At 35.1% G+C, this 23,095-nt stretch overlaps 2 protein-coding genes across 6 annotated transcripts in view; both read right to left on the minus strand.

Moving 5' to 3' along the window:
• Positions 1–15,462, minus strand: part of LOC104905845 (uncharacterized) — a 16,255-nt gene extending 793 nt beyond the window's left edge. Inside the window, exons 1-12 of one of the 5 annotated variants that reach the window (XM_010694480.4) lie at positions 15,149–15,462; positions 11,933–12,045; positions 11,734–11,854; positions 10,119–10,200; positions 9,412–9,508; positions 6,717–6,819; positions 6,497–6,630; positions 5,150–5,327; positions 4,179–4,333; positions 2,369–2,578; positions 687–1,034; positions 337–463 (exon numbers count right to left, since the gene is read on the minus strand). In XM_010694480.4, the coding sequence (XP_010692782.1) occupies positions 337–463; positions 687–1,034; positions 2,369–2,578; positions 4,179–4,333; positions 5,150–5,327; positions 6,497–6,630; positions 6,717–6,819; positions 9,412–9,508; positions 10,119–10,200; positions 11,734–11,854; positions 11,933–12,040 (1,663 nt within the window). In that variant the 5' untranslated portion in view covers positions 12,041–12,045; positions 15,149–15,462. Of the gene's footprint in view, positions 1–336; positions 464–686; positions 1,035–2,368; positions 2,579–4,178; positions 4,334–5,149; positions 5,328–6,496; positions 6,631–6,716; positions 6,820–9,411; positions 9,509–10,118; positions 10,201–10,494; positions 11,669–11,733; positions 11,855–11,932; positions 12,046–15,056; positions 15,111–15,148 lie in introns of those variants that run through there. The other 4 variants (XM_048644870.2, XM_048644875.2, XM_048644884.2 and 1 more) reach the window with 4 other exon arrangements.
• A 981-nt stretch (positions 15,463–16,443) lies between these two features.
• Positions 16,444–18,169, minus strand: LOC125491706 (zinc finger BED domain-containing protein RICESLEEPER 2-like). The gene is made up of 2 exons (XM_048633801.2): positions 17,309–18,169; positions 16,444–17,169 (listed from the first exon to the last, which is right to left on the minus strand). The coding sequence occupies exons 1-2, from the start codon at positions 17,639–17,641 to the stop codon at positions 16,828–16,830; spliced, it is 675 nt and encodes a 224-aa protein (XP_048489758.1). The 5' UTR covers positions 17,642–18,169; the 3' UTR covers positions 16,444–16,827.
• Between the last annotated feature and the right edge of the window lie 4,926 nt (positions 18,170–23,095).

The raw sequence follows: 23,095 nt of genomic DNA on the forward strand, positions 1-23,095 counted from the left end.
AAAAATGAAATAGGTGGGGGGGGGGGGGGGGTGTTGAAGTGGGTTAATGTATTTGGTGAGGATCACATGGGGGACAAAAGTGTGGAATAATGATCGGGCATTTTACCTTGTATAGATAACGTAACAATGTAACCATTAATAAGGAACGGCTCGAAAAGGAAAGTGTGTAGATTAAAACGGGATGGAGGTAGTATATAGTAAAAATTATAATCATGATAGCTTCAACTACTAACAACAACTTCCAATAACAGTTAAGAAGATAGCAGTAAAACAGTGCAGCTAAGCTAACTTTGCAAGACAGGAAAAGAACAACAGTAGAGTAATATAGGAAATTACCAAATGGGAAGAAAGCATCACTTGCCAAAGATGCTCCTTTGACCTCGTCTCCTGCTTTTCTCATAGCAATTCTCAAACTTTCAACACGGTTTGGCTGCCCACTACCCATGCCTAGCATGCATTTATTCTGCCGGAAAAAAGGGAACAATTAAAGGACTGAACTAAGAGTTGTTACAAGTATCAGGCTACTGGAAGAGAATGATGCAATCATTTGATATAGGAACTAAACTCTACTGACTATGAGTAAATCCCATTGGTGCCAAATAATGCACCAAAACAGGCAAAGCAATTCGATGGGAAGGTATCCCTTTAAAGAGACATGATAAAATAAACTAACTACTGATGTTCACCTTTGCGATCACTATAGCATTGCTCTTCACATGCTTCACACAAAGCCAGGCAAATTTTGCATCATCTAGCTCCTTTTCTGTTGGGCTTCTTTCAGAGACAACTTTAAATTGGACATCCTCAGGTGTCAAATCATCGGACTCCTGAGCTAACCAACCACCTCCAACTTGTCGCAAAGAAAGTTTTCCTTTGTCATTCTTCTTTGCCTCAAGAATTCTTAAGGTCTTTGATTTCCCACAGAGAACCTCAAGTCCTTTTTCTGAAAAACCGGGCGCAACCACAATTTCATAAAACATCCGAGTCTCACCATCTGTAGGGCTTCTAAACTCCCGAATTTCCTTGGCAAGAGTCTTCAAAGAAAAAATAGAGAAACAAAAAGATAGAAAAAAAGTACTATATAATGATAGTAAGAATCAAATCATCGACTGCAAGTCTGCAACAATACAACTTATAAGTTTTAAGGAAATCATATGCAGCTTCATTATTAACAGTTTATAACTGATGCAGAGGTTGTTTCACTCCTTACTTGTTTCAGACTAATAGTGTTGTTTCCAGAGAGGATCCACACAAAATATTTCTATATCAAAAGTAGTAGTGAAAAGTATGAACAGGAGATACTGTATTGAGGAATGATGAGTAAATATGGTAAGAAGCATTATCAAAAATAGTCCTTTGAAAGTTATTAGAATTCTGTAATGAGATAAGACATATTCCGGAAGTTCCTAAATCATCTACAAATGAAGTGCAACTAGAGATGAATAAATATATATATATGAAGAAAAACAATTGTTTGCTAACCAAGACAACTTAAATCCTTAAAATGGAATTTTTTTCATATGGCACGTTCCATGATCAACCCAACAATCCATTAACATCTCTTGATTTATCATCTTGTGCCAAACAAGCTGTAAAGGTAAAACCAGGCAGTAATAGTACAATGAGGAAGGTGTTGAGGGGTGGGGTAAGATATAGTAATGATAATTCAATAACAACAAGATATTGGCGTTGTTGCTAAGCCTTAGCTTCTCAGAAAGTCTCTCTTTAAAGAGTACTTCCTCCATCCCTTAATCAAAGGGCCAAAATCACTCAGAGGTCATTTCAGGAAATGAGTTAAAATACCAGGACTATCCTGTCTCTGCATACCACAAGGTAGTCCTTATAATTTATATGGTTTCTTTATCAAGGCTATCCTTAGTAGTAATAAGAAAGTCAAAGTTAAGTTTACTAGCTTTAGGAAGTGGCCCATTAGTGGGTTAGCTTCAAATAGAAATGTGGCCTATCAAATCAGGATATGGGAGCATACTAATCGAAAGACAGGCAACTTTCGGAACATCAATAAAACTATTAGCTTTACCTATGTTACTCCGACACCTTCATTTACCTTAAAAACTGGGTGTCGTGTCGTGTCTGACACGACACTTCACTTGGATACTTCATTTTAAACTAAAAACTTGTCTTTTTTCTTCAAAATAGCCGAGTCGGACACTTCACTGTATCCGAGTAGACACTCAATCCGTATCTGAGCAACATAGAGCTTTACCTTAGGAGGAAGGGCCTAAATTAGATATGAAGAACCAAGAATCTCAATGATTTGTGACTATTCACATCAATATTGAATATAATGCCTACGAGAATGCCTATAAGTACATTATCACCAGAAAGTGGGAATAAAGCAGTAGGTCACCTCATCAATTATAACATTAAAGGCCACAATGCCACCAAATGCGCTAACTGGATCTGCTTTGACAGCTAGCCTGTATGCTTCAAGGATGTCATCACGTGAAGCAACTCCACAAGGGTTCGTATGCTTCACCACCACACAAGTAGGATCTTTGAATTCAGAGACACAATTCCAAGCTGCATCAGCATCTAAGTAGTTATTATACGACATTTCCTGCAGAAAGGAACGATAAAAAGAGTGTAAATAGAGTATACATATTTTCAATTAGATGGGGAAACCCAAAAGTGTAGTAGTAAATAGTGATACCAATTCATGCCAAACTGCGAAACAATAAAAAGGACCATCATTGACGGAAGTAATGGAACAGCATAGAGAAGAACTAGCCAAGATACTAAAGAGAGAGAAAATTTATCACCGTAGCCCAAAATAATATCCACATTACAATATTGGCATGTCACTAAAAAAATCCTCTTCCATTCAACTAAAAGTCAACTGGTTTTCCACCATCTCCCTATCCAAAGTCACCCATAAGGTTTATTTTAAGGACAAAGTGAGTCTTAATTTATTTATTCAAAATCAATTATATTTTAATAGTATAAATTTTTTTTCAAAGAAAGTGACAACTTGCTTGCTGATGTTAAAGAAAAAACAAAAGTAAAGATATTATAGGACAACAAAAAAGCCTTAGTCCCGAAATGAATCGGGGTCGGCTTTCATGAACCGTCACAAAGGAACCTTCTGTGAAAAGTGAAACAGAAAAGCAAAGGAACGTGTTAAGTAGAACAAAGAAAAGTGAGAAAGTGAAAGCAAGGGAAGTAAGACAAGAGAAAACACAAGGAATGAGAAAACAAGGGTGGTGTAAGGATGCATTCTCCTTACTTAAAATCAAGACACACCCTAAAGTGGAAAGCAGAATAAGTGAAAATAAAATAATACTTCCTCCATTCTGAAATAAGTCAAACGCTTCTCTCAAAAAACTCACACCTAAAAGTGATATGTGTTCCACCTATTTCAGAACGGGGGAAGTATTTGAGAAAGTCTTGTAAAAGAGGGCCAATAGGGAAAAAATAATTACGAAAAATTATATAAATGAAAAGGTTTGAGAAAATCATAAAAAAGAAAAGAAAATATGCTAAAGGGAGAAAAGTTTGCAAAGCACATGAAGTAAAAAGAAATAGTTAGGGAACAAGAGATGTTATGTGAAGTCATGTCATCTACATAGATTCTCTCCTTCCACTCCACCCTATCTAATGCCAAATTTTCCTCAACCCCAATTAAACACATCAACCTCAATCACAATCATCCAGGTTTCTTAGGTCTTCTTCTATCCCTCACAATCCCAGCACTTCGCCAATTTTCGAGCCTCCAAGCCGATCCATTACCTGGTTCTATCTTACATGGCCATACTACCTTATTCTCAATTGGTATAACCCCTACTTTCTTCTTGAGATCTCATTTCTCATCTTATTCTCAATAGGTGTAACACCTACTAAATGACAAAAAAGAAAAACATATATAGGATGGGGAATGGGCATTCTTTTCACGAAAAAACATTGATAAGAACCAAGACAACAACAGCCTTTCTAGTTATGTTCTACCTGATTTCCGTTACTCGTGTAACTTTTTCCCTAACTGGCAAACAATAAAGAAAGATCAAATGAAAGTTCATGCAGACTAACAAGTCAAAACTCTCAACTTTTGCAATAAATAAATACAAGGTCATGCATCTACTTTTTTCTTAGTGTGCTAGTATGAAAGAAAAACTTCCCAAGGTGTTAAATCAGAATATAAAAGCAATCTATACTCATCTCACCTTTCCATGGTGTTGAACAGCTGTAGCAATACCACCAGAATTAAACTCAGCGAGACTCTTGTCAACATAAAATGCTGCTTTTTGGTGAGGATTCTCCCCATATCGAAGAGAACTTCTAAGGGACAATGGTACTGTGAAGCTGGGTGGAAATTTATCTTCCCAAAAATGAAAGAACCATTAGTCTCATCCACGATGATAAGTGAAAAATAACTAAGTTGTTTGCGATGAACATATTGGATATATGATTGCATGCAGAGGAACATGTTCTGCATATAAGGATTCCTGATAAACTAAAATCACAAGAATTAAAGGTTAGGTAGGAACGCCAAAAAAGGAAGTTATTAACTGTAGAATGGTTCAACGGAATTATCAGAAAATATGAAGTAGATCAAAGACATGACCTACAACAGGGAGTAGTGCAGAAAAAACATTCCAAAAGAAAAGTGTGCAAACAGCATGTTAACTGAAACTCTTGCGTAAATAATACCACATGAATGTCCATACCTAAGTGCCTCTAATGATCCTCCAGCCTAGGCAGAGTAGGGGGACCAAGCAAGCAGGACTAACCCCACAATTGCAAAGAGGCCTGTAAAAGCCCAGCCCTGGAATTGCAGAGAGCTTGTTCCTCATGAAAATATGGGAAATGCATTTGATTGCCCTAAACTTACAGACATAGGAAGTAAATATAAGGATTTGCAAATCAAGTCTTCGCGGAAAACTAGCGATTCCTAAATCTTCCTAACTGTGCGGGCAGAGCTCGACTCGGCTGTGCCGGGTCGAGTCCAAACGTTATCATGCAGACTCAATGTAAACCTCACTCAGCATTAAAAAAAAAAAGAGAAAACACGATTACAAAGGGCACCAGGACATTCTCCTGGGTTCCTGACCCAAAGAAAAAGACAAGGCTAGTTGCCAGTCCTACCATCTACAGGAAGTGTTATACATAGCTCAAAATACATACATAGACATACCTCCTTCAGTCTCCTTCCACAGCCACTCTGAAACTGCGGAATCATAAGCAGCCACGTGCTGAAAAGCCTTCCAGGCAAGCTTCCTACGGAACTGTTGGTCATCCTGATCTCCCTTGAGATAATCTATCAAAGCAGAGTAATCTTGTGGATCAACCACCACCAAGACATCCTTGTGATTCTGTTAATATATCAACAGGTAAAAAATCAAGTGATTAGCTTTATATGAGTCTTAGACAAACAATTATAAAAAATGAATAATATAAATCCATTAAAAAAGATGAAGAAAGATCATCACCTAATGGCGAAGAAAGGTATAGTTCATCCCAAGAACATGGAACCAACTATATGTTTTAGAAAATAGTTGACAGAATCAGATAGGAACAGTCAATGTGGAAAGTGTTTGTGAGCAACATGGTCAAAGATTAGTTCACAGTTGAAACAAGAAGACAGTTAGGAACATACAACATAGGACATGATGATTTAGCATCAACCTACATACTAATGGTTAAAACCAATAAACATCAGCTGTAAATCAAATATAAGAGAAACTATATAAAGTAACTAGAAGATGAAGAGGCAGGAAAGCGATACTGCGAAATATCAACAAGAGCTAAGATCTGTTAAAAGATGCATAAGCTCAATGAAGAGTTATAATTGTAGAGCTCATAGACCCTTTCCATTATATGAACTCATCAACAAGAAAGATATATGTAAAAAAAAAAAAAAATTGAAAGGGGAATATACATCCAGAGTTGAGAGTTCGTTCATTCTTTTCACCATAATTCAAAACTTATTATAACATATCTAACCTGCAGGCCCTTATCTCAAGTCATCTAAACTTGACAAAATTAACACCGAACTTAAGTAAACTTAGTTCTTGTTGTGAAACAAACACTATAACCCTTATCTGAACTTAGCTTATGAACTTATTATCTCATATCTGATTTCCTGATATATTTTTTTGGTTGCAAATAAATAGTCTCGAGGCTAAAAATTCATTTTAACAATGGAAGATCAAAGATTTTTGAAATGATAAGATAAATCCAACGTGTTCGATCCCTTACCAAACTCTATTCAAATAAAGGGGAAAAAATAAAAAAGATAAGATATATGCTATAATGTCCTTCCATCTCTCCTCTTTCTCAATGCCAATCCAATATCACCCCATGGCCCTTCCCCAACATCAAAATTGAACGAAAAAAGCAAGAAAGCAGATATAAGCATTCAACACTCTATGAAAAAGTTAGATAACCTTTATCACCTAAGTTTCACAAAAAAAAAAAAATAACGCAACAAAATATGCGATTAACATCCTAGTAGATCACAATTTGCCAAGAGGGTAATTACCTTTGCAGCACCTCTGATCATTGTAGGTCCACCAATATCAATATTCTCAATTCCCTCCTCAAAATGAACTCCTCCAGCTGAAGTTACTTTATCATAAAAGGGGTATAAATTTACAACCACCACGTCAAAGGTTCCTGGAAATTATTGTACCGAACTTTGTTAACCACACAAAATTTACAAGGAAAGACATAATTGATAATAAACCTAAAGTGTAGCTGACCAAATCCATGTTTCTCTATAGCATCCATGTGATGCTGAAGGTCTCTTCTAGCAAGGATGCCACCATGTATGTAAGGATGCAAAGTTTTGACACGACCATCAAGCTGTAAACGGAAATTTATTAGATCTTCACAATGATACATCGCATCAAGACACTTTTCTCGCTAGTGTTTTGCATTTTTTTGCCCCTATAGAATGTGCATCTGTATGTGAGGACAAATCTCTTGAATGAAGAAACAATTGCAAAAAGATATAACCTCCAGAATTCGATCAAACTGTAATCGGAGATTTATTAGATCTTCATAATGATATATCGCATGAAGACACCTTTCTCACTAGTGTTTTGCATTTTTTGCCCCTATTGTGTGTGCATCTGTATGTGAGGACAAATCTCTTGAACAAAGAAACAATTGCAAAAAAATATAACCTCCAGAATTCGGCCACCAAGACATTTTTGTGCTAACCAATGCAAAGTGCACTTCATCCTTGACATTTGGTAAAAAGTCGGTAAACAAATAAAACATAAAAAAAAGTAAGTCAAGAGACAACCATAATGGTACGGTTCAGGATGATCTGACAGACAACTTGCAGCCTTGTAAAAGGCTAGATGACCGGGAGACTTTATTTTGACAAAAGATTGTATAATGTTCATTCAGTTTTGTTCTAACATGTAACAAACCTTTCGATTACATCCCTCTAAATCAAGATTGACAATATAATTAGAGATTATCCATCGCTCAAGAATAAGAAAAGAAGCGAGATAATCCTCTAGATTGGGACCTAGTGTTGAACCCTAGGAAAGAAAGGTGTTCGGGATTTGGGAATGAACTTCCCAGGTTGCACAAATCTGGACACGAGGGATGGAAATGCAGAAAGGTTGAAACATGAACATTACAGACAATTGAAAAACATGGGAACACGAATCTCGGCGAGTAATAATTTCTCTTTGTTGACTGAAAAAATTGAGCATACATTTGACTGTTATTAACAATAGCATAGATAAAGATGTACATTAATAAGTTGAGTTCTTTAAAAGACGTCATTAACATATGAAATGGAATTTTGAGACATTAAAGATCCAAAAGTAAAAGACACTTGTCTGTCATTGAGAAAAGAGGTTTCCTATAAGTTTTGCTGATTTTTCCGATTTCTAAGTCGCACACGTAACTTCATGAGAGCCTTCATGCATCAAAGGTGACATTTGAACACGTTTTCTTAAGAGGGAATTTGTGAGATGAATTTGCTTCACCTACAGTCAGCAAACGACCAACAGAGAAGAAATATGGAAGGAAGATAGATGGAGTTTGTATTTCAGCGAAAGAGAAAGATACAAAATACTGAGTGTTCGAGAGACTCAGCTCCTCTCCACTAAAGATAACTTTCCACAAAATATTTCCACACCTTTTCTCTCTCTTCTCTCCTCTTTTATTCTAACAATCCACTACTGCTCCTGTAACAACTCAGTAACACAATGATTATTTCCTAACAGAATTCTCAGTAACATAATGATTGTTTCCTAACAATTCAGTATCTTTCCCATTCACTTCTTGTTACTTGGCTCTCCTTTCTTTTTGCGCCTTGAATACATCAGGATGACATGACAAGTGGCCTTTCTTGATTCATCACAATTTGCAATTTGAAACAGTGAATAACCATCTATGGCACAAAGTGATCGAAGACACGTACAGTGCAGACTTAAGAGGAATACGTGCACAGGTACTCATGCTCCCTAGGAAAGTTCTTTATAGTTTACGGTCCTCAGTCAACTACAAAATGGGTTATGAGGACACAAATCTACTTTCAGAAAGATGCCTGGCGGAAAATACGTATTCCTGTAGAATTTTTTTTATGTAATGCACCCTGATTGGCGCTCTTCTACTTATTTTCCTTTTACTGAAATGGAGGAACACTTAGGGCATGTTCTCTTCGGCATAAAACAGCTGAACTGAACTGAAATGAATACCAATATGTGAGAGTAAAAGTATTGTCCCCAGGTAAACTGAGTTGAATTGAACTGGACTCAAAATAAGCTGGGAAGAACAGGCTCTTATCCTATGTAATTTAAAGCTTGTTCGTCTATAAGTAATTTCTTTTTCCTTTCTAAACTAAATAGCCCTGACATCAATTCTCCTTTGGAGTTAACCCTTCTAAGAAACATAGTCCCTCCGTTTCTTCTTAGTCTACACACTTTTCTTTTTGATCTGTTTCTTTTTATTGTACACATTGATGCTTTTTCTATTCTTGGAAACATGTCCCATCTACTTTCTCCTCCTTTTCCATGTTACCAGCTTTCTAACATCTTAACCCACTTTTTAGTTTCTCTCTCCACCTACCATTTTCTCTCTCATACTTTTATACTTCCTCCTTGGTTCTCCCCCAAAGTGAACTAAGTAAACTTAAAAAATAAACGGAAGGAGTATATTAATTGTGGGTCTAATGCTTCTTCCATTTTCTTTCACTTGTGTTGAGTTTGCATTTACTAGTATGAGAAACAAGATTTTGTGATATACTAGCAATCAAACACCGTATGTAGCTTGCCTCAAAAAGCAAAAACAAAAAGCTTAACATGGAGCTTACTTAAACATCAAAGAATCATACGTTAAGCTACTCAATTGAGCCAAGCAGTTGAGTATACAAACAAATACGATCATGATTGTATTCATGAGAGCAAAGTGCAATATATTTAAATAGCTCACCATTTCAGGAAAACAAGTTAGCTGCTCCACTTTAGTCACATAAACACCAATATCTTCCAAAGAAGTTGCAGTTCCTCCCGTTGAAACAATAGTGTACCTACAAAAATTCTAACATGTCAACATCAAGGAAAGATGTGTACCTACAAAAATTCTAACATGTCAACATCAAGGAAAGAAATTGTAACATCATCTCTAAAGAGACCCAACAATATAACAAGCAAACACTAAGAAAAGGCAAAAACAAAAAAAAACAAAAAAAAAAAAAAAAAAAAAAGCTTGTAAGTGTCGCAGTCCCAATGTGTCGATGTTGAGAGGTATGAGGCACTTTTGCCTTTCTTGGGCAAGTGTGGATTAAAACCACGTGCGTGCGGCAAGCATAAGTGGGGATGTTAAAAATTGGTCGGCTGTATGGGCACAAGAGGCACAAGCGGGTCCAACACAAATAAAGACGCTTGTGGTTGGGAAGCCTGAAAGTAAGTTCTCTTTTAAGATTGGCAAAACACGGCAACTCAAATATTAAAAAAAGGTGTAAAGTTTTGACTTCGTTCATCAATACCCTACAAAGAGGCTCAAATGATATTTACTTACACAATAAAGTAGTGATCACCACAAAAAAAAAGTTCACTTAAATTTTGCACATGATACAAAACCAACAACAATTCAAACGAAGAGGGCAAAAAAGAAGTAAAGGGCAAGGTACAACTAACCCTAAGCTCCGTAACCCGCTTCCAAGCATAGCTAAATCAGTCTTATCAGATAATGAAATCAACGCCCGCTTGGTCTGTGAGCCTAAAATCAAGTAATCATGTACACAATCATGCAAAAATTTCATAATACCAAAACAAGAAACAATACCAAAATCAACTATGCAATAATCATAAGTATCCCTTCAGTATAATGTAAAACCCAAGGAGTAATGTATTCATAACTATTATAACTTATAAAAACGGATTTTAGGAATAAACTTGGGGGGAAATAAAGGGGTTTTTAAAATGAGGGTAAGAAAATATAGAGTGCAGTAGTGTGCTATAAGTTATAAGAGTTAGCAATTTCAAGTACACTAACAGTTATGGCGAGTGTTACCTAATTCGCAAAACGCCTCGAATCGTGGAACAGGCATGGGAACGCCACTATCTAGTCGGGAGATTTCTGAGCCTGAGAGAGTTTGTTTTGGGTACGGATTTTGGGAGCGTAATTTGTGCTAATATATTTAATAATAATATTTATTCATTATAAAATAATTTCAAATAACTTAATACATTAATTACCTTCAGTTATTTGAATTTTAAATTTTTTTATTAAATCTATTTTTTAAAACTAGCACTACATATCAGGGAAAAAAACGCGGTCACGGTCGCGTTCGCGGGAACGGTCGCGTTGTCGCGGGAACGGCTTGGAACGGCGAAATAGAACGTTTCACGGCCGACGCGGCGTGAATTTTTTTAAAAAATTCACATTAATATGTTTTAATCTTATTTGGATTTTTTTAGTTTATGAAGCATTATTAGAACATAATATAATCAAATCTAATAGAATATCATGTTTCCTCAACTATATAATTAAATCATAAAAAAAATTTGGCCAATGTTTGAAAAGAACGGATGTAACGGGGATAAAATCGTTCTAACGCGGCGAGTTCGCGTTACGGAACGGACAACGCGGCGAGAAGTACGTGAATTTTATTATGGCGTTCCGTAACGGGATTTCGCGGAACGACAAATCCGAAATCCGTTACAGAACGGCCGTTCTGTAACGGAACGGGAGAGTTTTAATTCCATGCTACATATGGAACTAGAAAAAGAAAGCTGCCAAAAAAATAACAAAAAAAGGAGAAAAAAAGTTGTCAATAGATGGTGCCTAGATGGTGCCAGCTGTAAATGTAGTGCTAATTAAAAATGTTATCTCTCTTCAAAGATTACCCTTCCCCGCTGGTTTTGTGTTACTCACTATCGCAATTCTCGTTCTCTCTGCAACCAAAAAAGAATGTGAGGCTTCTCTCTCCCTATCTCTGCAACATATGCGCTCCATCAATATGTTCGTCGGCTCGCATCACATCGGCAACCAAAAGACCCAATGTTTTATTCTCCTTTTCTTAATCTGGGGCCTAATTTTCAGATCTAGGGTTCCAGAAACCCTAACAATTGCTGTGCTTCCTTCCTCTTGATCCGGAACGCCAATTTCGTAGATTTAGGCCGCGTTCCCCACCGATTTGGTGCGCAAACGAATCGTATTTCGGAACGAGCGAATTAAAACATGATTCGCGGGGGGTAGGGGCAAATTAGGTAGCACTGGTTACGGCATACAAGAAGAAGATAGAAGCACCTGAGCGTGAACTTTCCAACTGCGACGCGGAGATGGTTGCAGACAAAGCCATAGCTTTCATTTGCTTAGACATTAATTTCAGTGACAATAGTCCAATGTCAGCAGCTGAATCTGCTCCGACCTAAAAAGATATTGAAAATCAGAAAATGATAAATATTGCAGCATCATATAGTTAATCAGAAAAGGTTCAATGAATTACCAATTGAACGCTTGATTTTAGGGAAAAAGAAGGCTGACAAAAGCTGAAATGATTGATAATCGAGGTTGTGGGTGCTCTGCATGCACTAGCCGCAGAAAATGCAGGCATTTCAACTGCAATTTACGACCCACAATTTCAATATTACAAATCGCAGAACACGAACAAGACCCTCATTACACATTGCAAGAAAGTCTCAAACTCTGAAGTTTGACCGTAAAATACAGAAAACCTACATTAACAAAATCACAACTCTGGAAAAAAAAACCTAATACAAAGTTTTTTTTTCCTTTTCTCCCTATGTAATACGTAGGCATAGACAGAATTTCTTCAATTACAGGTCTTGGACACCACCTCCCAAAGCTTTAACCAACCAAGTTAGATGACATCTACTCTAACTCTTAGACAATTATCTTTGTTATATGAATTATTTGTAAAACAATTTTGTCAGACAAACAAACATAGATGTTGATTACAAAATATTTGCTAAGCCACCACACTAGTGGTACCTATTGTTATGTTTGGTAACTGAAGTAATTTTTTTAACTCGCTAATCCACCAAGTAGAAAACAAAAACTTGTTACCCAAGTGAAAAAAAAGAATTTGCTAGATACTTTGAGTGAAAGTTGTTTTTTGAAATAAGTAAGAAGAAAACTCTTCTTCTGTGCTGCCCTCGCACAAGGCCCCATCCAAAAGGCCCATTACAACCATACACACCCAACTCCCTCAACCCCAACCCCATTAAATCCCAAGCAAATGCTTGGGGTAAAAATTGAGCCTTCACTAGAAAAGATGAAAAAGCTCAATACTCAAGGCAAACCCAATTCCTATTTTGAGTGGATAGTGGCACTCATACTTATTTCTAAATTATATTTTTATAAAATATGTGATATTACAGTTACCTTTTACTAATGTTAAAAAAGGGAAACTAAACAACTTTTTGTTATGTATTTCAAAATAAATACTACTTTTAGATACTTGTTTAGTATCTATAAGATGTTTTAAATTACGTACAACATTATTCGCATATTGTTCTTTGAAATCTTCAAACAAAATGGACTAGTTTAATTGAAGATATATGTGTTTTTTGATCCATGACAATTATGATTTCAATATGGTAATTAATGATCTTGGTTAAAATATGAAAATAGATTATACTTTGAGTTGCAATTCTATAGATGAAAAGGCTAGTTCTGTACTGGTGTATAAACTCTATCCGTACTTAATATGAGGTAAAATCAGTTTATTTAATATCAGCTCTATTGGTTCTTTTTTTACTAAGGAAATGTTACTAGATTAGAAACAAATGAAATTCAAAAAGTTATAATATTTATCCCACTCAATGATAGGAAAGTGATAATCACTCTCGTATTTATTATTGTCGACTGGTACATTCTACCAAAGGCAGCAGTCAACAAATGTGTGAAAAATTTACCTCACTAAGCTGACAATTCGGTGAATATGGCCACTAGTAACAAGGGGTAGCTAAGGAGTAAGAACCGAAGGAGCTAAGGAGCTAAGAAGCAGAGGGAGAGGAAGAAGAGGCAGTGCAGTACTTCAATAAACCCATGAACTAATTTCAATAAAAGATTACAATTTTCTCCCAAGATAGAGAAGGGGGATTCATACGTGAGATACAAGGAAACACCTACAACCCCCCCCCAAAATAAAATTCAAATAACTTTACCACCAACTTTTCACAAATTGGGCCGAGAATTGAGAGGGAAAGAAAGAAATGAGGTGTTAAATATGTCAATTCATGAAGGAAGACTCCATTGCTTCATTAAAGCTTGGAAGTAAGGAAAGAGAAGAAAAAATATAACAGAGAAAGACTAATGTGATGGATGGCGGAAAGAAAAATGTCTTAGTAGATGAAGAATTAGAATTACAAAAATATCGGCATATAGTATTACTAATGCTAGATACAATCATATTTCTAGACCATCTAAAACTACTCTGATGAATAGCTAGACATAAGTAAGAAAAATCTATCTTACACATTAACAGAAAAGTGGACTGACCACATATCCTCAATTAGATCAATGTAATTTCTAAAAGGCAATTACTTCTAAAATGTATGGTTACTTGTTGAGCAAAATAAATTAGTTACTGCTTTTGTTTTTGAAGATGGGAAAAATGAAAGAACCCAAATTTGTGAAGTTATAGGCAAAAACGTTGTGAATTGTGAATTGTGAATTTTTTGTATATTTGTGCTATAGGTATAATTTACTAATTGAGATAATTAGAGCAATTAAGATGAAAATGTATTGTTTGTTCAAGATTCTAATTAGATTTTATATATATATATATATATATATTAATATATATATATATATATATATATATATATATATATATTGCAAAGAGAAGAAAAGAGAGTGATATTTTTGAGATTTCAAAATGGACAAAAAATGAAACTGAAGATGATTTTGTAACTTTTCAAATGTAGGTTTTTGGGTAGTTAAGGAAATCATGCAAAGTCAAATTTTTTAGGAAGTAGAAGAAGCCAACCAGGTGTGTTGTTTGGTTGGCAAAAACATGAGGCTTAGACTTCCTAGGAAATAATTTCATGCAAAGAAAAACTACTTTCTGATGACGCAACAAACAAGCACTTAATTAAAAAAAATTGACAGAGGCAGTCCCAACTATGAGTGTCCCACCTTAAAAGGTCACAACTATGGATTATAGCAAGTAAATTGAGTCACATGCTACACTAGTTGGCTCACATAATCAAACCTTTGAAATTCCCCCTACTCCTACTTCTTGTTTACTTCTTTGCTAGTTAATCTGTCTTCTATTGAAATAACTCCAAGCACCCAATCCATTGACACCAACTTCAGCTAAATGCACTAAAGTAAATAGATAAGGCAAGCTGAACGAAGTTTTCTTCCTCCCTAAAATGTAAAACCACATGAAAACTACCACTGATCTAAACATACAGTCATTGATCATGGAAAGAAACGAGGGTAAGAAGAAATTAAAAGGAGTAGAATTTAGAAAAACTTAAAGCAATTCCAGTAGAAAAAAGAACAGCAATAAGGGCATCAGCAACTGCAATTAACACTAGTCCTAAATTAGAAACTGAACTTTTAATGGTAAACAAGCTGCAAAATTTACGTCTTGAAACCTGAATAAACCTTTCGAATCCTGAATTTCTTTCCTCGAAAAGAAACTTGAATTGAGCAGATAAAAACAAAATTGTAGTGGATGAATATGAACCTGTAATCTAGAGAAAGATGCAATCTCCTTGCAATTCCGCGCAATTTAGGGTTACAAACTTCTTCTTTTCTAGAGAAATTTGCTAATTACAACTATTTAAACGCCTCAAAAAAATCGTATTTGCTTCTCAAATTCGGAGAACGTAATTTTATGTTGAAAATCTGAAATTGTCCGTGATAATTCGTCGAGTTTTTGAATGCGAACTAGGAATGGGTGAATCTAGAGAGAGTTGTGAATTGCAGTTGAGGGTTTAGGGTTTAAGACTTCTTCTCGTCTGTGTATTTTTTTTTTAATTTTTGACGGAACGTTTAATTGGATAATTTTTACTATAGTTATAATAAAATTTAGAGTGTGTCTGACAAGAGATCGATTATTTTAAGATTAAAATTAGGTAATAGTAAACCCAATATTAAAAAGATAATTAGTTATTAGGTTTGGGTAAGAAAAAATTTTCATGTATTAATATAATACTTTATGACAATAACACTAAATATGATTTAGCCTAGTGGTTAAGACTTTAGTATATGCACTTGAGGTCTCGGAATCAAACCCTATATTATCAATTTCTATTTTTATTGTACATGAACTAAAACTCCCTAGGGAGAGCGCCACGTGGCACAGTTTCTTATTTATGCACGCCTTTTAATATATTTGTATAGATTAGCCTAATATTGAGTAGGTTAATTTCTTTTGGTAACTAGTTTAATTCATTTAGTGACTAGGTCTACTTTTATATTAAAATTATACCGTCTCTTTTAACAATTTTTGTAAAATCTATACAATTATATTAAAAGCGTGTGAAAAAAAGCATAGGTGCCACGTGGTACTCTCTTAAATTTTTAATGCAAAAGTTTTATGCTCATGTGTAAGTGCACAATAGAGTGATCATTTTGGCCCGGCCGGATTTTGGGCAGAAATTTTCAGCCCACGATCGGGCCCGGTCCCTATTTTTGGTCTGGCCCAAAAAGCTCGCTAATTTTTACCCGAGATAGAGGGTTTTGGGCACAATAATTCGCCCCGAATTTCGGCCTGGCCCTAGGCCTGTCAATCAGGTCGGATTCGTGTTCGGGTCAAGTAAAATCGGGTTAAGAACCTCTAACCTGAACCTGATCTGTTTTATATTTTCGGGTCAATATTACCAAACCTAACCTGATCTGAAAATTATCGGGTCAACCTGACCTGATCTGTTTGACCTGAATTTTTTAAAAACGGGTTGTAAGTGGGTCAACCTGAACCTGTTTGACCCGATTTTTTCAGGTTGACCCAACCCATATAACCTGATTTTTTTTTTTTACATTCAAAACAATTGCATAATTCAATGAAATTTCAATAAACTTAGCCAACCAAATTCATACTTGGCAATAACATATATAATACTAACTACTAAGTACCAAGTTCATACTTAAAAATATTACAAACCAAATCCTTAATGTTTTAGAGTTAGACAACCACAAGTTCACAAGTTCACAAGACCACAACTCAAACAAACATAGTTGAGGTCGATTCACGAGGACTCTCAAGGTTAACACTTAGGGAAGGCGATTGTATAGGCACCTCATCCACTTCATCTTCGACCTTGAGCTTCATGACGGCTCCGCATAACGCATCAAGTTGCGGATCCATTTTTGCTACATAGTTAAAAAAATTCAAATTAAAAAACAAAGCCAATAAGAAGAAAACTAGCTAAAATTGAAGTAATAAAAAGTTTTATTACCTTCACCAAATGACCAATCCCTTAGGCATATGATACCCTCAACAGTGGAAGGCTTCAAGGAGCTCCTAAAGCAATCTAGTACCCGACCTCCGGTACTAAAAGCTGATTCGGAGGCCATAGTAGAAATGGGGACAGCAAGTACATCCTTTGCAAGTTGAGCTAATACCGGATAACGGACCTTATTCCCTTCCCAATACGATAATAAATCGATGTTGGTAGTGCGAGGGATAATGTGCTCCTCAAAATACAGCTCCATGTCACTTTTGGCAGTCACGGTTGATTGTTCGGCAGAAAAACAATCAAAATCCTAAAAAAAAACCAAGAGATACAAAAAAACAGCAACATATTTGAGTAAACTAGACAAAAAAACAGCAGCATATTTGAGTAAACTAGACAAAAAAACAGAATATTAAATTATATAAATATTAGAAAAAAATCAGATTTACCGTCATCAAATCATCACTTGAAGAAACTCCAACAACCCCACTTTCTCCATGAGCAGCCATATTTTTGCTTGATGATGCATGAGAGGCGGCATAAGAGGCGGCATAAACTTCATACAATTCTTTCAACTTATCTTTAACCTTGGAAAACTCGAACTCATACTCAAAACTATCCCCATAAACCCTCTTAAAACTCCAATGAACACATTGCAACTTAAAACGTGGGTCTAACACCACAGCAACAGCCATAAAAGTGCTAAATTCAGACCAATATTTCCCAAATTTTTCATTCATCTTACTAGCCATCTTTTGCATACACAAATCAGAACTTCCCATTTCATTTTTCAGCAACAATCTAACCCTCAACACATTGTTAAAATATAGATTGGCAGTAGGATATTTAGTTCCAGAAAAAGCAAGGGTTACTTCATAAAAAACCTTCAAAAACTTGAAAAAAATTTCTATTCTAGCCCACTCTTATGTGGAAGGACAATGAACATAATTTGCATCAATTTTTTTAAAATGAATCAATGCTTTTTTGTAATACAAGGCACTCTCAAGCCTCAAGTAGGTAGAATTCCATCTCGTAGGAACATCTTGTTTCAAACCTTTAACCGATTGTAGTTCAACATGAGCAACACAAGTTTTGAATCTGTCTTTCCTAGATTGGGAACCTTTACAATATTTAGCACTCTCCCTAACCTTAATCACAGCAGCATCAATCTCTTTTAAACCATCTTGAACAATCAAATTTAAGATGTGAGCACAACATCTCACATGAAAAAACTCCCCCCCCCCACAAATTAAGTCAAGTTCCCCCTTGAGATTTTCAGCAAAAACATCATTAGAGGATGCATTATCCAAAGTAATAGAAAAGATTTTCCTTTGGATACCCCATTCCTTCAACAAACCATCTTGAACAACCATAAACATGATCACATAAATGAACCCCCGTATGAGGAGGAGACATGAAACAGAAATTCAATATTCTTTTTTGCAAACACCAATTCTTCTCAACGTAATGTGCAGTCAAAGATATATACACACATGTTGTAATAGAAGTCCAACAATCTGAAGTCAAGCAATTCTACCAGAAACTAAACCTAACTCATATTTAAGTTTCTCTTTCTCCCGTTTATACATCTTCATAATATCACCCTTAATTGTATTTCGAGAAACAAATTTATAATCAGGGTGCATATAACTCAAACATCTCCTAATCCCAGCATACTCTACAAATTGAAATGGAAGATCATGCTGCACAATAGTAAGACTCAATAATTCACGAAAGAAATCAGGATCAAACTTAGCAATCCTATGCTCTAAACCAGAAGATGATTTTTCAAGAATCATTTGCCCAACATCTCTAAAAGACCTCATTTTACAATTTTTTACATGACGAATCAAATTCCCAGTCCCCATCTTACTATCAGCATTGTAAGACTGCCCACATTTCTTACATTTGCATACTAAATTACCATTCTCATCAGGTTCCTTAAGAAATTGAAAATGCATCCAAATATATGAGGTAAGCCTACGTTGGCGTTTCTTACCAGTCAGTAGCACTCTAGGCTTCTTAGTATCAAATTTCTTCTTATTAGCATTTGTAGGAGTGGAGTCAATCTCCTCCTCTGCCTCTGATGAGAGCTCAATTTGCTCCTTGAAGTCTTCATCAGCCATATTAAGCTGGAAACCAAAGTAAACAAATAAATAAAGAGTAGAAAAATAGAAAACAGAACATTTAACATAACAGAAGAATAGGAAAACAGAACAATAAAAAAACATAACATTTAACAAATAAATAGGAAAACAGAAGAATAAAAAAAATAGAACATTTAACAAATAAAAAAACAGAAGAATAAAAAAAACAAAACATTTAACATAGCAGAAAAAACGAAATAAAATGGCAGAAAAAATGAAATAAAATAGCATAAAGAAACGAAATGAAATAGCAGGAAAAAATAAGAAAAAAATAGCATAAAAACAAAAGAAAAGCAGAAAGAAAAATGAAATGAAATAGCATTAAAAAAATGAAATAAAATAGCATAAAAACGAAATGAAATAGAAGAAAAAAAACGAAATAAAATAGCATAAAAAACGAAATGAAATAACAGAAAAAAAATGAAATAAAAATAGCATACAAAAAAACGAAATGAAATAGCAGAAAAAACGAAATGAAATAGAAGAAGAAAAAAACGAAATAAAATAGCATAAAAAACGAAATGAAATAGCAGAAAAAAAAAACGTAATAAAATAAAATGGCAGAAAAAAATGAAATAAAAATAGCATAAAAAAACAAAATGAAATAGCAGAAAAAAACGAAAAAAATAGCATAAAAAATAGCAGAAAAATAGCAGAAAAAAAGAAAGAAAATAAGAAAAAAAAATTGACAAAAAAAAATACCTGAATGTTGAAGAAATAAAAAGACCAACGAAGAAGACGAAGAAGACCAACGAAGACCAGCGAGTTGTTGCGGCGGAACTCAGAAGACGAAGCAGCGACAGTGACGAGCGCCGGCGCCGGCAGCAAAGAAGAAAGAGAGAGAGAGTGAGGGAGTGAGAGAGTGAGAGAGAAATTTAGGGTTAGGAAATTTAGTGAGAGACTCTGTGAGAGAGAGAGAGTGACTGGATGAGGACTGAGGAGGACAGGAGCCGAGATTTTTAGGGTTAGAGACTTAATAACGTTCCTTTCTTTTTTTTTTTGGGCTGATATTAATTTATGGGCCCAAAATCTTTGGGCTGGACAAATTTATTTTTAATTTAATTATTCGGGTTAAGTTATACGGGTTGACCCGACCTGATTTTGACCCATTTACAAATCAGGTCAAGCGGGTCATTTTCAGGTCAGAAAATTTGACCTGAACCTGACCCATTTAACTTTCAGGTCGGGTTCAGGTCGACCCATTTAACTAATCGGGTTGAAAATCTCAACCCAAACCCGCTAATTTTGGGTCGGGTTCGGGTCGGGTTGTCGGGTTGGGTCGACTTTTGCCAGGCCTACCTGGCCCGACCAATGGGCAATTTTTTTTTACCGCGTCCCGGCCCGGCTCGGCCCGGCCCATGATCACCTCTAGTGCAAATTATCGAACACGTGACCTTTGAAATGTAAAGTAAGAGCTTAACCATCAATACACTATGCTTTGTTGTTTAATGTTTCAAATAAAATATGAAAAGTCTTGTAATAATTGTAGATAACTAAAAAGACTTAACAAGTATATACCCCTTCCTTTTTTAAAAAACTTGCTACATTGTTGTATGCACAATAATTTATGTAATGTCACTTTCAAGCTTTCGAAGTGTACTTTTTGATCCATTTAATGTAAAATAATGAGAAAAATTAAAAAGTAGTATATTTGGATGGAAAAAGAGAAAAACAAATATAAAAGTCTTACTTTTTGAGGGGACAAGTACTCCAAATAAGAAAAATGTAGCAATTAAAAAGAAACAATCATTTAAGGAATATGTTAACAATTAAAAAAAACGAAGGGAGTACATCTGTAACATCCCGTCCAATACAAAGAAGAGTGGATACTAAGGGCCTGTTCTCTTCGGCATAAAACAGCTGAACTGGACTTATTGGAGCTGAACTGAACTGAACTGAACTTATTGGAGCTTAACTGAACTGAACTGAACTGAATTAAATTAAATTGAATTAAATTGAATGTAATAAATATATAAATAATATTTTAAACAATAATAATATGAATATTAAATAATAATTATAATGATAAGTAATAATAATGAATAATAATAATAAAAGTATTTTGGATATTTTTAAATGATAGTTATAAATAAAATAATATTAATAATCATAAATTAATAATAATAATAATTAATGATAATTAATAATTAGTGTTTTATATTATTTGTATTAATATATTAATACTTGATGATGATATATAATAACAATAATATCTAAGAAGTAAATTAATAGTACTATTTTAATAATTATATTTAATAATATAAAAATATTTAGTAATAAAAATAATGATTGGGTTAAACCGCGAAAATTACATCATAAACCGTCTTGACGCGATTTGATTGGTTTATGGGCTAAAAAAAGTGGGTTTATTTGTGCTTTGACCTAAACCATGTTCCTCCTAATAATGATAGTAATAACAATGAGTAAAGCTATAATAAACAAAATAATATATAGAAACAACAATAATAATAGTAATAATTAATAGTAATGATGTACTCCATATTTAAATAATAATAATAATAAAAATAATAAAAATAATAAGAGTAATTAGTAAAATAAATTATACCAACATAATAATAATATTTAACAAAATGGTTATAAAAGAATGGAGCTGAACTAAACAGAACTGAACTGAACTGAACTGATGGGAGCTGAACTGAACTGAACTACACTGAACTGAACTGAAAATAAACTAGGGAGAACAGGCCCTAAAGTAAAAGAAATAGTACAAATAGCGGCAGCGGAAATACCACTAAGACGGAGATGCTACTCTAAGGAGTAGAATATAAAACTATAAATAGGGAAAAATCCTTTGAAGACAATAATCAACCTCCGAAATCGTATATGTAAAAAGGAAAAGTGAGGTCCCATACCCTCATTCCTACAAAGTCTCAAAACAACATATGATTTCCAAAAGAACGTCAAAATATAAAAATCCAAACCAAAAGACAACTAGAAATCCGTAGTTCAAAACATGCGACAAAACAAGAGGATAGCTACTTAAGACCTACTAAGTAACTAGACCTAATTCCTGCTTCAGAGTGCTCGTCTACTATGACTAGCACCATTTCCTTGCTCACAAGGTTAAAACGCACAACCCCAGTCCAAACCGTGACGATCCTAAACAGCATCATCATCTGCATAATAAATCAACAACTTCCACAATCAGTGGGGGAGTAACTAGTAGTTCTCCAAGCTCAAATAGAAACAGATAATGAACTTAAAAGAAATTAGAAGCAACATCAAAGAACACATTATCAAGATATCTTACTCACAAAGAGGTACAAATGCTCATAAGCAACCAATATGGAAATCCATTATCACACCAAATCCTGGTCAACCATGCAACAAATGTGGTCAACGAGCTCAAACACAACAGACCATGCCGCCTGTGAGTAGACTCATTGGACCATGCCGCCCAAGGCCTACGTTGCATATTCGAGGACCATACTGCCCTTTCCAAATAGCTAAATTCTACGGATCATACCACCCGTAAGAGAACCAATGGACCATACCGCCCAAGGTTAAGTAACCAATTCCTAGGACCATACCGCCCTTAGGATAATCAAACTCAAGTTCCTAGGACCATGCTGCCCTTAGGATCATCAAACCCAAATTCCTAGAACCATACCGTTCTTAGGATCATCTAACACAAATTCCTAAAACCAAATCGTTCATAGGATCAATCAAACTCAACCAGCACAAAGTACACATGACCAAGTATACTCATATCCATCTAATCCATCTTTCAAAGGTATACACAACAAGGTATACAAGCAAATCGCAACCATCTAACCAAACAAGGGTCAATCGTGAGGATACACAACCATGCATAAGCCCTCAACACTCTCCAAACTAAATAACCATAGACTACCCAACAAAATTGGGCACATACCCTTAATATAATGACTTAAACCAACCAAATCTTACTCAAATATGCTTAAAATACATGCCTAAGACCATCTATCAACAAATATCCATGCTGAAAGCAAAATAGAAAATTTAATCAAAGTCACACAACCCAGGGAACAGACCCCTCGTCGCGAGGTGCGACGGGTGTCGCGAGTCGCGATACTCTGCCGTCGCCAG

Source organism: Beta vulgaris, chromosome 1, assembly GCF_026745355.1.
Source record: "Beta vulgaris subsp. vulgaris cultivar EL10 chromosome 1, EL10.2, whole genome shotgun sequence".
Classification (NCBI taxonomy): Eukaryota; Viridiplantae; Streptophyta; class Magnoliopsida; order Caryophyllales; family Amaranthaceae; genus Beta; species Beta vulgaris.